Consider the following 13,563-nt stretch of genomic DNA (forward strand, 5'->3'; position numbering starts at 1 on the left):
GGTTTGTAATCATATTCAATCACTCAAAAAAAAAAAGATAAAACATACGCGAAGAAGCATACAGAAATAACATGAAAGACCAGTGGGCATACTATTTTGGACACATGTTCTAACGGCAAGTTGAAGTCACTACCGTATGTGTAACTATTAAAAGTCCCTTTAAACAGGAGCTGTGTAATTCATGTATTGTGAGTGCACTGACAGCATTAAAATACAATTTAAAAAGTCAGCCTTTAGCTCTAATCCCAGAAATAAGCACAGATTTTAACTTTACATAGTAAGAGTAGTCCATCTGTACTGTGTATGTATGTGTGAACAAATAAATTATATAGCACGTTAAAACTAAAATTTCCTTCACAGTCTGAAATGAGTAAAATACATCTCACAATCAGATCAAAACGTGGTCATACACTGCATACAGGAACAGTACTGAAATTAGCTATTAGTTCGAATCGGACACAACAAACAGTTGAAGTTTCAGATATTTATGTTTAAATGTTGTTTCACTTAAAGATTGGAAAAACCATGTTTTTGAGAAACGAATGAAAATGTACACATGCAAAATACACTATCTATGGTAAAAAAATCTCAAAACGAATGCAGAAATAAGAGATCTTTAATTTTGTGTCACATACCATCGGCATGTGTCTTAAAAGACTGTCAGCAAAGAAAAGTAGTGCATTATCAAATTAAATTGTTAATAGATCAGAAGTGCAAGGTCAAGTAGTTTTGAATATTAGGATACCAGTTACATTCACTAATGACAGGCTTATACCCCTACCACACCATTTCCAAAAAGAAAAAAAAAAAAAAAGTAGAAGTCCAGCACTTAAACTGTTTTTTCCTAGATAAAATTTCAAATCCTGTCTTCAGGGGGTCAGGCCTCATTATATTCATTTTGCTATCAAAGAGCCTGACATTGGTGCTGAGAGAGCCAGTGATCACAGCTCTGCACGTTGCTGTTCAGAGACATGAGACACCATCACGCCTCAGTCCAACTGGCCTTCGACAGCACCAGTGCATTTGTACACTGCATCCTTTCATCTAAGTTATGAAACCTGCATTACACTATTTTTTCTTATGCAACTACTGACATACGAATACTATACATTGTTCTCTGTTAACAGTTTCCTTCTGTTGTATGTTTTAAGCATAGTATAGCTGGGAACTCAGCTTTTGTTCTGTTTTCCAACACTGCATCAATGTGTTTGTATGTTTATTACAAATAACTACAGTTGAAAGCAATCTTTTCCTTTTCATGTTTATATTACCTAGAACACTCAGCACTAGACAGACATGCAAGACAAAATACTTTATCTGAACAATACCGAACTAGCTCTTAAGTATGTACTTGTTTGAAAATTGAAGTCCAGTAATGATGAAAAATTATACCAACTCTATAAGTGCATGAGTGTCCAGAAGACTGGCACAGGAGGTTGTACAGAAGACTGCATTTTTTTCACCTGAAAGTATGGGTCCTGACTTGAAAAAGAACATTGCACAAACACTGCTCATGCCCCTGCATTGTGGAGCAATTGCTTCTTCAACTAGGGAAAAAAAACCAAAACACAACAGGAGGGGTAGCTATGCTGAACCTGAACAACATAAATCTGTTCTTAAAGCGATCAGCAGAGGAGTGTTCACTTCATTCTCAGAAGAACAAGGACAGGTAGCCTGGGAGGAATACAGAGAAATTGTCCGAGCAGCCAGGTTAGGAAGGCTAAAGCCCTGATAGAATTAAATCTGGCCAGGGACGTTGAGGGCAACAAGAAAAGCTTCCATAGGTACATCGGTGACAAAAGGAAGACCAGGGAAAAATGTAGGGCCTCTCCAGAAGGAAATGGGAGACCTGGTTACCCAGGACATGGAGAAGGCTGAGGTGCTCAACGACTTCTTTGCCTCAGTCTTCACCGGCAAGCACTCCGGCCACACCACCCAAGATTCAGAAGGCAAAGGCAGGGACTGGGAGAATGAAGAATCACCCACTGTAGGAGAAGATCAGGTTCAAAACCATCTGAGGAACCTGAAGGTGCACAGGTCCATGGGACCTGAAGAGGTGCATCCACAGGTCCTGAGGGAAACGGCAGATGAAGTGGCCAAGCCACTACCCATCATATTTGAGAAGTCACAGCAGTCCGGGGAAGTTCCCCCTGACTGGAAAAGGGGAAACACAACCCCCATTTCTAAAAAGGGAAAAAAGGAAGACCCAGGGAGCTACAGGCCAGTCAGTCTCACCTCTGTGCCTGGCAAGACCATGGAGCAGATCCTCCTAGAAACTATGCAAAGGCACATGGAAAATAAGGAGGTGATTGGTGACAGCCAACGTGGCTTCACTAAGGCCAAAGCATGCCTGACAAATTTGGTGGCCTTCTACGATGGGGTTACAGCATTGGTGGATAAGGGAAGAGCAACGGACATCATCTACCTGGACTTGTGCAAAGCATTTGGCACTGTCCTGCACAACATCCTTGTCTCTAAATTGGAGAGACATGGGTTTGACAGATGGACCACTCGGTGGATAAGGAATTGGCTGGATGGTTGCACTCAAAGAGTTGTGGTCAACAGCTCGATGTCCGAGTGGAGAGCAGTGACGAGTGGCGTTCCTCAGGGGTCGGTATTGGGACCGGCGCTGTTTAACGTCTTTGTCAGCGACATGGACAGTGGGACTGAGTGCACCCTCAGCAAGTCTGCCAACGACACCAAGCTGTGTGGTGCGGTCAACACGCTGGAGGGAAGGGATGCCATCCAGAGGGTCCTTGAGAGGCTTGAGAGGTGGGCCCCTGCGAACCTCATGAAGTTCAACAAGGCCAAGTGCAAGATCCTGCACATGGGCCAGGGCAATCCCAAGCGCAAATACAGGCTGGGCAAGGAGTGGATTGAGAGCAGCCCTGCCGAGAAGGACTTGGGGGTATTAGTGGATGAAAAACTGAATATGAGCCAGCTATGTGCGCTTGCAGCCCAGAAAGCCAGTCACATCCTGGGCTGCATCAAAAGAAGCATGGCCAGCAGGTCGAGGGAGGGGATTCTCCTCCTCTACTCTGCTCTCGTGAGACCCCACCTGGAATACTGCATTCAGCTCTGGGGCCCCCAACATAAGAAGGACACGGACCCGTTGCAGCGAGTCCAGAGGAGGGCCACAAAGATGATCAGAGGGCTGGAGCACCTCTCCTATGAAGACAGGCTGAGAGAGTTGGGGTTGTTCAGCCTGGAGAAGAGAAGGCTCCGGGGAGACCTTCCAGCAGCCTCCCAGTACCTAAAGGGGGCCTACAGGAAAGCCGGAGAGGGACTTTTTACAAGGGCATGTAGTGATAGGATGAGGGGTAATGGTTTTAAACAGAAAGAGGGCAGATTTAGATGAGATGCAAGGAAGAAGTTCTTCACTGTGAGGGTGGTGAGGCACTGGCACAGGTTGCCCAGAGAGGCTGTGGATGCCCCCTCCCTGGCAGTGTTCAAGGCCAGGCTGGATGGGGCTTTGAGCAAGCTGGTCTAGTGGAAGGTGTCCCTGCCCATGGCAGGGGGGTTGGAACTAGATGACCTTTAAGGTCCCTTCCAACCCAAACCATTCTATGATTCTATGAACATGATCCAGAGGAGAACAGCTCCACATCTGCTACAGCACTTCTTGAATGTTTTTAAAACACAAACCTCAACCAGAATTCAGCCCATAAAGACCTTAAGTAATAGCTATGTAAACATCTTTTAAAGTTGTTTCATCCAACATGAAAAGAGCCTCTACACTCTGGATAAAATATAGTTTTATAATTGTATATACTGTGTAAAAAGTAAAATGAAAAATCCTTGCTTATTGTTAAGAAAAAAACTAGAAGAGGATTAAAGCTGCTAACAAGACTTGATATTTGTCATTTTATTCTTTATTATCATTTATTTTGATAGCTTACATTTCAAAAGCACAGATTCCTCAACCTCATTTTAAGACTACGAAAAGATTTTACAGGATCCTTTTAATATGTAACATCTTCCCCACTAATCCTTAGTCAAACAAAAGGGAAGACTGCCAGTATTATTCCCTAAAAAAACAGAAGATCAGGTATATGAGAAGCCAATCTGCTCCCTAACTTTCACAGACCAATACACAACCTATGAAAACTGAATTATGGAATACTTAATCAAAGTTACTGAAAAGTGTCAAATGACAAAATACTGAAGTTACAAAACAAACATTTCCATATTGTATTCACTTTTAGCTGAACTCTTGAGCAGTCAACATTAAGCTCAAATGTAATGCAAGTTTTCCTGTCAAAGCCCAGTTCAAAAGAGGAGAGATTTCACTGCAACATATTGATTTCCTTTATTGCTGATTCAAAAAAAAAAAAAAAGCCTGGGTTTTTTCTGGGACATTTATATAGTCCTATCTAATTATATACTCCATCAACCTAACTCAATTAAATAATAATATATTGATGTGTAGGTAAACAACTGATATATATGCGGACAGTTTAAGTAGTACTAATTACACTCTAATTTTTTAAATCCATCATAATGAGCCTTTCTTCCCATTCTCAGAATGGAGCATAACGTGTAGGTTAATATTTATATTCAGTGTGTCATAATACGTATTTAGGAAAAATCACTGAAAGAAAGTACGAATGAACACACAAGTCCAGTGAGTTCCCCATATAGCCAAACCCGATTTCATATTCAAACAGGATTTTTTTTTAATTGCTAATAATCCCACAGTACCATACTAAACATTGCAGAGTATATTTTTAAATGCTGCACCCAACGTCTGCTGCTGCATTCTGTATGACTCTACCCAGTCCTTCACAGTAACTACAATCTCTGAAAAAACATGCGTAAGAACGTAATGTTTCAATATACAGAAATGATATCAAAAGGGTTTTCCATTAGTAAACTCTTCTAATACAGTACTTTGTACCTTCAAAGCACTGTGCTGTACTATTAAAGCAGTCCAAAACATACTGGAGGTCACAGAAATATCTAGAATTCACACAAATAACAACAATTAGCATTTCTACTGCTGTTAAAATTTACCCTTTGATCAAACAGAGGGGTTATAAGTAACCCACCTCTGCATTGCTCTCAAGCGATTTCTATTTCTACACCGCAAAGTGAATACTTGGACTCAACAGAAATCAACAAAGATTGAGCTTAAAAGACTGCAAAAAAGAGTCAGGCTCAGGAGGTCAAGAGGGATTTAGACCAACATTTTGTATCAGCTCTTACAAGGAAATTTCAGTTAGTTTGTTGTTTTAACAGGTATTTAATATCAAAACTTGCTATATCGCCCAAAGGTCTTACCTACCATTTTGTCTTGGGGCACAAGATTCAACTGTTTATAGTAAGTAGATAAATAACAGTAAAAAGTATTAAGTACATGTTTGTTTTAAATATTGTTATTAACAAACCAACCTTCTCTTTTGAGCTTCAGAGTCTCTCCTGGCTCGTTCTAATGCCAGTTCTTCAGCTATTCTTTTCTTTAGTTCTTCATCATTAACTACAATTAAAAGAAAATTAAATGAAATGTTAACTGAACACAACATATTCCTAATTACAGAAACAGCTGCATAATACAGTGCTCTATTTTATTTATTTTCTTTTTTCTATAAAGCAGTTGGCATGCTTTCTTGTGGTTTAACCACCTCTCAAATTTTAGTATATAACACTAGAGAGTCTTTAAAAATTACTCTTATTAAACAACTTTTCAATTAGTGGAATCTTTCAAAAATTAAAAAACATACAGTATATGTTAAATTAAATACATTTGTCTTAAGAAATATGCCTTTATGAAGTAAAATCGGGGGGGGGGGGGTGGGACTGAGATCTAAATAGTAAAGTCATAAAAATGCTGCTTTTTATTCATATGGAACCAAGGGAAACATCTTCCTGTGTAATGAATGAAGTATTTTCAGATGCATATTTTACCCAACAAAGCATTTACAACATCCTAGATATCCATACTTCTAGTTTCTATTGTTGGAAAAAGACTTTACCTCAAATTGTCCCAATTTTGTTTGAACAAGGAGGCATGGAAAGAATATTTTCTTCATTTAGATTATGTCAGATGAGTTAGTTGAAAGTCTGGTTAAGAACTGACAAAGCAGGGAAGCCACTTCTTGAAGTGTATGAATAAACTTTTCCTCACAAAAGGTAGAAAAGTATGAGAGCCACTAATCATACAAGCTTGAAAGACATCTATAAGACTACCAATACCCATTCAATAAGGTTTTGAAACACAAAACAGGTCCATTCCCAACTCTCTTTGATATCCAAGGGCTCAGTCATGCAAGCTACTACACTGATACCGTTCAATATTAACCATCTCTGCATCTATAGGCAACTGCGTACTTTTGAAAAGTCCGACCCAAGGAGTTCAGAAGTAGTTTGTTGTTACTTCCTTTAATAGAAGTTGTGGCAATAAAATATGTTTCAATAGACTTCCAGAAGAAACCATACTGAAAAAGGTTGTTTCAACCTAAAAAAAACCCCACACACACAAAAACAAAAAACCCCAAAAAAAACAAAAAACACCAAAGCTTTGGAGATGGTTTTGTGTGTTTTAATCTCTATCCAAATACAACTTGACACATACATAGCAGGAACTAAAGAAAGGGAAAAAAAATTAAAATACCCAGTCATCTAGTAAGAAAAAGCAACATCTTCCATTTAGGAAAATGTAGTAGCTTGGTAACCCAAAGTTATGCTGACTTCAGCAGAACAGCTGTCAACTTTGCATAAAATTTTGATTTGTAACAGTCAATAAGTTGTGTTTTCCTATAGGAGGAAAAGAAAACAACTATAAAGTACAGCTGTAGAAAGAGATTAAAAAAAATCAAGTAATTATTTCCAGGTTTATTCCAATAAAAATCCTAATCTAGACCTGCCTGTCTGGAATAAAGGTACACCTACACTAGCTGAGCTGTACTTCCGTAGCTCTGCAATACTCCAGTACAGGCACACAGATAATTCCCTTATTTATATGAAGCATCTGGCTCAGATTCCACTCTATGGAACCACAGAGCTAAAAGACATGTAATCTCACTCCAAAATGCCTATCACTTGAGCATAATATAGATGTTAAATTCCAGAAGGTGATACAACCCCTTCATCTGCCCTCAGAAGCAGGGGTTTGCCCCTAAGACAAAACCACTTGCTTAGCTAAAAACCAGAGAACTACATTTTCAGGCAATATAAGACACGAAGCAATTGCGAGACAATAAGCAGTTATAAAAGCAGTCTCCTTAGAGGTTGCATTTGTATTAAGTATTTATGCGTATAGACAGCATTCAACAACTGTTAGCAGTCAGAAACTTGTGGAGATACTGGGGCAGAGAAGGAAAAGCCATCAGCCTTCTCTTGCATAGCAAGCTAATAGTTAAAGCATTTGCCCAGAAAGTGAAACATCTGGAATTTAGACCCTCCTAAGACCGACAGGTTTGAGTCCACATATCATATATACTCCAGTAAAGTGCTCTGAACACCAAGCTACCATCTAATTTAAGCAGATACACCCTCTTTTTTTTCTTTTTTTTTTTTTTTTTGACAAATAAAGCTAAAGAAAGAGTGCCTTAGAGGGTGCCTAGTGATCAGAAGACAAAACTGGGACAGCCTCCAACTCTAGTACCCCTTTTGCGGAACCAGTTATTTGTTTTACATTAGGCAGCAATCAGATTTAAAAAAAACAATAGACACACACATAAAAAAAGCCAGTGACAAATAGCCACGTATCTCAGTGACCTCCTCTCCAGGAGCTGGCTTTATCTGCAAATATTATCCAACATCATTAGCCCACGTCCCCATTATGGTTAATAGAGTCCAGTGTGCAATTCTTCTCATCCTAAAGTAGACTTTTGAAGTAGTGAATTTTGTGAATGAATGAAGCAGCTTCATCAACTATATAGGAGTCTTGGCCAACTAATTCAGTTACAAGCATCTTAAGTAAAGCAGAATGAATCAATATCCATCCTGCCAGATGCAGCAAACACTTAGATGACAGAAACAGAGTTGCATTGGGGAAAGTGGGGGGTACTTGTGAATGGCAAGCGAGACCCTAGACTAAAAATATATTAACATATGTGAATATTCAGAGGTAAATATGAATCTTGTAACAGATTACTATCACCAACCCTGGATGAAAAAGCAAAAACCCATTTTATTGGGACTATCTCTACTGACTATTGACTCTGCTCCACTATTTTCTCCTCTGAGGCTATGCAAGGACACTGTCCGTATGAGAAGATACTGAGTTGTTCCAGCACACCTGTACATTTCCAAACAAAGATCTGCTAGTCACAGTGAACTGTATTGCCAGAAGAGAAAAAAGTTTAGCAGAATACCAGGCAATCACAAGGATTCTGTTTCTGTACTGCAGCACACATTAATCTTCCCCACACCTCAGTATCACAAGCCAAAATGAGATCAGTTAAGGTTCTGCATTTGTACACTTAAAAATTATTAACCTGTCATAAAAGCAAAGAATTTATTTCACATCACAGCTACCTTATTCACAGAACAATCTGAAAACCCATGATCAACTGTTTCTTACTACAGTTCTGCTCAACCCAAATACCTCAGTATTTCATGTCCTTTTAATACTGGACCTGAGAATACACAAAACGTTCCGTAAGTATATTGTTCACCAGCATCTACATCATGAAGTTTATTGCTCTGGTCTGCAAAAATGATTACAAGAACTGTAGCAGACAGTAGAATGGTTTTTTTAACTCGTAATGAGAAAAGATTCAGGCATCAGCCAATAAAGACATCTGACCTTAACAATCAATTAGGTTACCCATCAATCAGCCAAATACTAATAGGGAATAAAAGTGGAACTATAGATCATTCAATAGAATTATTGTAAGATATAATTGGGTAGCTCCCAAATGGGAACTTTATGATGTTTCAGTAAAAAAATTGCAGTTCTACAAGTAGGAGGGATTTGTTCTAGGGGAAGAACCATTTAAAAAGAGAAAAGTTAATTTATTAGAAAGAGGATCAGAAAAAAAAAATGGAATTGTTTCTAGATAAAAGCAATGCCATCAGAGAGAAATGTTAATCTCTGCTCAGCCAACAGAGCATTAAAAACAGGCAGCTGGGCATTGAACTATTGGAGAAGATTAGAACCTGTTGGGTGCAAGACTGCTAAAATAAGCATGATCTAGAGATGGTAAGTATACAGCAGTTGCCAAAACTCATGTAGCCATTCCCACCACCACCCCCCTGAGTATTTTAAGTTCTTCAGGATACTGAAATCAGTGTCAACTTCATAGTAAGTGCATCCCAGAGCAGACAAATCTGGAAGATTTTCAGGCAAGTACATTTACGAAGGTCAAACTTGCATCCCAGTACTTTCTTATGCTGCTACAAGAGTGTAAAATGAATCCAAGTCCACCATTTCCCAAGTCTGAACGTGCTAATGCACAGCCCACCTCACAAGACAATTTAGATAGATGGTCAGTAATGGGAGCTATACTCAAAAAGCCATAGTGCTACAGCCAGAAATAACTCTTCTCTGTCCTCTTAGCATGTGAAGGGTGGATGCCGATAGGTGTCTGATAAGCAGTATTCTCTTCAGGATAATGGAAATGGAGTACCACCAGCTGCATTGCCAATGGGCTCATTACCACGCTCAGATCTAGCAGCAGGTTCCACAATGCTTAAAAGAGCGACCAGACTGTTCTACTTAACACCACCACAGACACAGAATACCACTACATGATAAAAACCAAAGCTCGTGCCTGGATCTTAGCAGACCAAGCAGTGACTGTCAACAGACAAGGACGTTTTGCCATTTTGATAGCCTCCGGTGTGCAGTAACCCAACCTTCTTATTTGTCCACCTACTCTTTTGGAAAAGTTTGAAAGATATGGTCATTTATGTCTAATATTACAACGCTAATGCATGACGCATTTCTTCCCCTTTGTGCACAGATTCCAACTTTAAAAAGAGTACAGGTAAGTCAGCCAATTATTTAAACTATTTTCACCTACTGCAAGCACAGGCTAATACACACATTTGGTTCAGTTAACTTCCCCTCCTCATACACACATGCACACACAAAGGTAAATTCAGCTTCTTTCACGTTTAAAACAAAGCTCTAGGAGCATGGAAAAACGAGGATGATACAGCCAAAGATGAGATCTGAAGAAACTATAAGTTATGACCAATACAGATGTATTGGCCAAAACCTGTGACCATGCCCAATGAATAGAAGAGAGGCAACTTCCAGAATAAAAGTTACAGCACATTTACTCAAGTTCTCTACCAAATCATTCCAGTTGGCTTTATGCTTTCAGACGGATGTGCAGAGTGAAAGGGTGTGAGAGTACCTCTCACCAGGACAAGGTTTTATTTTGAAAAGAATGCAGAGCAAGCTGGCAGCTATGGAAGCTTAAGAGCATTCTCCTCATTGCCATGTTTCAACACTTTTCCGTTCAGCCTTTTCCAGACAAGGAAGACACCGAGATTCCTATCCATCCAACACCCTTTTGCAAACCTGAAGGAGGCTTCTTCTGCCACCTTTTTAAAAGGCCACAAAACCTACGAAAATGGTTTTGGGAGCCACTCAGAGACAGATGTTGTTTTCTGCAGTCCAGTTAAGGACTCACCTGATTGCTGTTAAAAAAACCCCAAACAATTAAACAAACAAAAAAGAGTACGCAAAGCCATTTGCTTAACCCTTGTACTTGATTCTCCACTTGTGCTTCAAAATAAAAAATTAATAAGAAAGTATATACCTGATGTTTCCCAGGGTCTAAAACGCTTTGAGCAATTACACCGACAACTGATGAGGACAGAGGAGCTAAGGGTACTGAAGAGCTTATGCACTTACCAACAGTTACTGAGGTTTCAGATATATAATATGCACTTCATCTTGGAACTTCAAAGGCCACCCACTAGCAGTATCTGAGCAAAGCCAAGAGCTTCACATGATGACAATAATGCTTGAGAATCAATCAGCAATTTTATCTCCTAGGTCTACTCTAGGTTGGTGCAAGAGGGTATGTGCAACTCAGCTACTCGGATAATATTTTTCTCCAACTCCTCTGCCCTTGCTAGTCACAAGATCTAAACCTGTACCTTTTTCCTCTCACTCTAAAGCAGTTGCTTCATAGAAAAAGCATTCAGCATGATACTAAGATTACAGCAAGGCAGCGGCACCCAAAGCTGCAAACACACATTAGATAGAGCAGACACCTGCAGCCTCAAAAAGGTTAGCCTGAGAAATCAGGAATACAATATGGACAAATTAATGAAATAGCCTCTAGCCTGCAGAGCTGGGAATCTGCCCATTAGTCTTGCATTTTCAAGAAAAAAAAAAATCATTAATGGAAACAGCATTTATTATCAGGCACCTTAACTAAATCCTCTTGAAAGGGCAGCTGCATTAAGTTATTAATGAAGAGACACTTAGGTTTGATACAATCAAACATCTTTTAGAAAATACTTAGCTAAATAACATTCAGAGAATGAATTTACAAAGAAAAAAGGAAAATAAACCAGGTCTACTTTTCCTTCTCATTCAGCTTTGCTATGAGAGAGAAAGAGGGAGGGAGGGAGGGAGACATATCCAGTGAACAGGACATCCTTCAGAGAGCAACTGCTCAAAGGCCAGAACAGAATCTTACAGATGTCCTCCAGGCCATCTGACCATCTTCCTTAGAGAGAGAAAAATTTGCTTTTACAAAAAATACTTCCAAGGATGGAAACAGCACAGCCCCTCTGGGCAACATGTTTCAATGCCTGGCTGATCTGATAGTGAAAAAGTTTCTCCTTACAGGTCAAAAGCACTCTTTGTTTCAGTCTATGCCTCTCGTTTATTGTCTTCCTGCCATGCACCACCATGAAGAGACTGGTTCTGTCTTCTCAATAACTTCCTTGCTGGAAGGGTGCTTCCAAGCCTAACAAGTCCAGGTCCCTCGGCCTCTCCTCTCCAATTTCAGACCACCACTCCTCCACCCAAGGAGCTCTGCAATGCATTTGGGGCTACACTGGCTACTTCTGCCTTCAAATAAACAAGTCACAAGAAAGGACAACCATGCCATTTAAATTAAGTACATGGCTTGGATGCAATCCAGAGGACTAACAGAGAGTCAAGATACACAAAACCAGAATGCACAATCTTCAAATTAGCGTCTGAGTGCATCAACAAGACAGCAAACAAGAAGCTACACATGCGATTCGGTTCATCTTTTACATCGGCACTCAGCAGAGGCTGTTAGGAGAGTGTAGTTATAAACTGAGTGGTACATTACTGTCATGGATCAGAAACAGGCTAAGACAAAACAGAGGACAGAAAGCACTAGCAATGGGAAAGCTAACCAGAAACTTTAAACTCTGCACATGAATAGTCTAAAATCATTTTAATCAAGACTTTGTAAGACTGGAAAACTTTAAAAGGGAGAAAAATAAGGCCAAGCAAGCTGAGCAGCACAATGGTACACAAATTCAGTTTTGAAAAATGAATAGTCACACACACTGGAAAGCATAATGCAATTTTATCTTACATTTTGCTTGGGTTTTAAATCAACCATAATCACATGTAAGTCCTGAGTACTGCACAAAGAAAATTTGTTTAATGGCCAGCTGGGCATGAGAAGGAAGAAGGTAGAAGGGGAAGAAAAGTTCAACATCAGTATAGAATATATAAAGAATGAGAGAGAGGAAGAATATGAAAAATAGATATCAGATGATGCAACTCCACACTTCCTCAAGCACAGTGTTTTATCAGTCTTTCCACACAATAGTTAAAGCCAAGGATAAGCTTTGCTGAGATCTATTTCAGTTCCACCAAAATTTATGGGCTTAACACAATAATCACTTTGGAAAGTTCCCCAAACTATTTTGTCCAATAGCTTATGTTGACATTTTCTTTCTTTTAAGGCAAACGGGAAACACTGGAAAATCTAGCCTTTGAAACGAAGCACAGAAAAAGTGAGAGGTTTGGGGGTTTTTTCCCCTCCCTGTCAGAAGCACTAGAATAGACTGGTTTTTCCACAGATCTGCATTCTGCATTTCTCTGCCCCTTCACATTAAGTCAAGCTGATCTCTCTTGTCCCTACAACACTGGCTTCCTTGAGCACTTCTCCAGTCTCCAAACTTCAGCTCTCTCTCCTGTCTCCTAGCTCGGCGATACACAGCACAGGCTGTAGCTGCTTTTGTGGAACCCGTGCCAATCTGCCAGCCATAGCGTACGTGTGGAGTGGTAAACCTTCGGCAAAACAGCCCAGGCAGCTGAAGACCTTCTCTCCATAAAGGCATTTGTCTTATTGTCTCTTTTCTACCCAGCCCTTGATTTATCAAAACCTATAGAAATATCAGGGCCTTATGTCTTTCAGCGCCCCTTAGTTAGATTTGGCTGAAACAGATTAATAAATTTAGAAGTTATCAGAAGGCAACTGGTGAATGTATGGCACTACCACACAACTCTTTTCCTTTGAGAAAGCACACAGAAATAACAGAAGGAAAACCCAAAATTGCTCAACACAGAAGAGACAAGGTATAAAATACAATGATGTAAAATGGACAGCTCTGGGCTTCTATTCATTCTTCCATCACACATTGTTAAAAAGGCTCACAACAAAG

The 13,563-nt window shown here is 39.7% G+C and overlaps 1 protein-coding gene across 3 annotated transcripts in view; it reads right to left on the minus strand.

Annotated features, from left to right (window-relative positions):
- The window catches only part of CHCHD3 (coiled-coil-helix-coiled-coil-helix domain containing 3), a 164,271-nt gene that overhangs the window by 128,784 nt on the left and 21,924 nt on the right, over positions 1 to 13,563 (minus strand). For 2 of the 3 annotated variants that reach the window (XM_050895241.1, XM_050895240.1), the window contains exon 3: positions 5,392 to 5,476. In XM_050895241.1, the coding sequence (XP_050751198.1) occupies positions 5,392 to 5,476 (85 nt within the window). Of the gene's footprint in view, positions 1 to 5,387; positions 5,477 to 13,563 lie in introns of all 3 variants that reach the window. The other variant, XM_050895243.1, reaches the window with a different exon arrangement.

The sequence above is a fragment of the Gymnogyps californianus genome, chromosome 1, assembly GCF_018139145.2.
Source record: "Gymnogyps californianus isolate 813 chromosome 1, ASM1813914v2, whole genome shotgun sequence".
Lineage (NCBI taxonomy): Eukaryota > Metazoa > Chordata > Aves > Accipitriformes > Cathartidae > Gymnogyps > Gymnogyps californianus.